Consider the following 3,010-nt stretch of genomic DNA (forward strand, 5'->3'; position numbering starts at 1 on the left):
TTACTGTCATTGATGAGTCAATCCTTCTTGTTTTTCAGCATTTCATTGATTAATTATAATTGTTTACTTTCATATTTACTAGAAATACTGAAGTGAGTCAGTTGTGTATTCCCAAAGATAAATATGCAACACATTACATACGAATTTCAAATTTAGTTTCAGGTGGAAGCATGCCTTCAGATCAAAGGCAAAGCAATCAAAATGCTTTGCTTACCAGCAGCAGCTTTGATGTCCCCTCACAATGCTCTAAGGGCACTTGTATAATGGACAGTTTTTCTTTCGCTTCACACAAATCTTTGTGCAAATAAAACATATCCTAGAGTCATCTATTTGAGTCAGTCGCAGTCCATTCATCTGTTGCCTAAAAAAGGTAGAAAGAACAAAAAGAACATCATACCATTAGAAAATGTGCAAAATCATATTGCATGATAATATAATTGATATGTAATTCTTCACGTGTATTGATGTTTGTTTTGTATTTCATTCATACACATTGTACTGGGCAAAACCAGCATGTTTATTGTTCCTTTATCTAATTAAATTTGGCCCCATCTGATTTTTCAAGCAAACTAAACAAATATATGAATGCCATGCCAGACACTCAGTTTAATAAGATATTACATTATCATACGCCACTGTTGAATAACAACAATGATCCCACAATTGATTAAATTATTTCACTATATTTCTTTATCAAATCCAAACCACTGATGGCCCATTGGGGTGCATACCAATATATTAAGAATTACTATTGCACACATATCTTAAATAAATTCATGTGCACTCATAATCTTTGCCAGCCTCTTCTCTGATGATGTGTTTACTGGCAAGGGCGATCCAATCAATTCCCAGTGGACACAATCAAGTCCCGCCCTACATTTTTTCTTGGTCGAACTGTTCCTCTCTAATATGCGTCACAATTAGGGAAGAAAAGACTATCGCAACTTCCATTTTTTGTCGACTTTAAATCGTTTTTGCTGTGGACAATAAAAAGTCACAATCACTCTGTACAGAAATTCTACTGATGTCTATCTAGAGATTAAGTAGCTGTCTGTCATCAATATTGTGAGAGAAGAGCAGACCGTTTACATTGTCACTATCATCTGGATTCAGCTTTTGCTCTCATGAAGAATAGAGGAATATTGAGGTCAGGGTGACCCCAACGCTACAGCATCAAATATCTACTGCAGACATCATTTTCTCTTTCAATTTATAAAGTGGTCTTCAGCTGTGTGTAGAACAGCTTCTTACTGTAGCAGCATAACATGTGTTTGTAACAATATGTGTTGTGACCATATATCTTAAACACTAACGTTTTACAGAATACAACAAATGACCACATGACTTTTTTGGGACATATTCATTGAAAGGACGGTAGAGAAGTGAGGCACATGGCCCCACCAATGCATTTTCATGTCATTCATTACGCCAACTAGTTTCACATTCAAGAGCAATGACGCACTGACGCAAGTAACTCGGTACTTATGCTGACACATTTTGAATAACCATGTATGCCTCCACTTGGAGGACAAATAATTAAACCGTACTGATGGCCTAATGCATGCGTTTCTAAACTAGTGTTTAGATTTTTTTTCTGTTAAAGATAGATTGCAGCGTAAGTGCCATTAATATGGGACAAAAACTTGATGTATGCATGTAAGTGTTCAAAATACAGACTCAAAATGAAAATGCCTGTATTTTACGGATGATTTTTTTTCCCCCTCACGTGTATCGCATCTGCATTTGTTGAACAAAAAAGGCAAACCGAAATATATTTTAGTAATGCTTTGAATTTACCAGGAAATAATTATTAGACAAGGGTTTAGTGACTTCAAGCACACCCTCTCATCAACTGCAATTACATATAATTGATACACTGACAAGGAAAATTACCACCACACAAACTGTCAATCAATTAATCTGGTGTATTAAGTGTTAAACAATCACGGCTTGTGAAAGTGCCAGATGTAACAAATAGCCTTTACGAGATTTCTTCTTTTGGGAAAACATTTATATGTAGCACAATTACACAATCTGTAATGCATCTGGCTCCATGATCAATTATATTTATTCATCAGTCAGTAAACATACTGTAATTTGAGGCTTTTCTCAATGTTGACCACAGTAAATGAGACATCTTTTATCAAAAAAGAAAACTATCTTAACCATGCTTTATTCTTTCTTTTTTTTAATGCTGAAAAACAACAAAGGTCCATAAATATCTTAATCGATCAATAAATAAATAAATAAATATCATCATCAATGTCTTGAACAAACAGACTGTGTCAGAGTAAGTCCACAGAGACCTTTCTTCAGACACTGGAGATGGTATGTACAGTGGAGGTCTACACAGTTCATGTCAGGTTTCAGGGAGGATCGCGGGATCGTTGCAGGACTGGCGCCGTTAACACGATGTGAAGGTCTTCCAGAAGAAGTTTTTGCAGGGGGCTTTGCGGTCGCGCTGTGGCAGTTGTGATAACCGGTTGTAAACGGCTCGTTCTTCCAGACGGGACTCCAAGGGCTCCTCCACATCCAAGGGGACAGGTGCCATCTCCCCGGCCAGCACGCTGTTGTCTACTCCATCCAACAGCCCAGAGATCAGCTTCAGGATCAGCTCCTTACGCTCTTTACTCAGCTCCTGATAAGAAAGAAACTCGACTTGAATTAGAATGCAAGATTTCTACGGTTTTAGAGGTCTCAGCTATTCACAATAACTACTGAAATGACCCCAGGACGGTCTGTTAATTGGAGGGTAAACATCAAGAAAGATGTGTCTAAAATACTACACACAACTGGAAACAATGAAACACATAGAAAGCTCATTGCAGCCACTCACCCTACTCTGTGCCAGGTTCCTCTCCTCCACTGGAAGCACAGCTGCTGCTCTGACACTATACAGCACCAGCAAGAGAGACACTAGGCTGGCCAAAAGCTGCATGCTGACAAAATAGTTGAAGTTAAAGTGCGCAGAAAGGTCAGTCAGAGAAGCGAAGCGGGAACCTCGAAGTCC

General features: G+C 38.2%; 1 protein-coding gene across 1 annotated transcript; it reads right to left on the reverse strand.

Moving 5' to 3' along the window:
• Positions 1-2,404: 2,404 nt before the first annotated feature.
• On the reverse strand, positions 2,405-2,938 carry sst6.1 (somatostatin family member 6.1; the record flags this gene model as incomplete). The annotated part of the gene is made up of 2 exons (XM_079802685.1): positions 2,405-2,638; positions 2,837-2,938. 2 exons carry the CDS (start codon positions 2,936-2,938, stop codon positions 2,405-2,407), a joined length of 336 nt encoding a protein of 111 aa, XP_079658811.1.
• Positions 2,939-3,010: the final 72 nt, after the last annotated feature.

Source organism: Gobio gobio, assembly GCF_949357685.1.
Source record: "Gobio gobio genome assembly, chromosome: 21".
NCBI lineage: Eukaryota > Metazoa > Chordata > Actinopteri > Cypriniformes > Gobionidae > Gobio > Gobio gobio.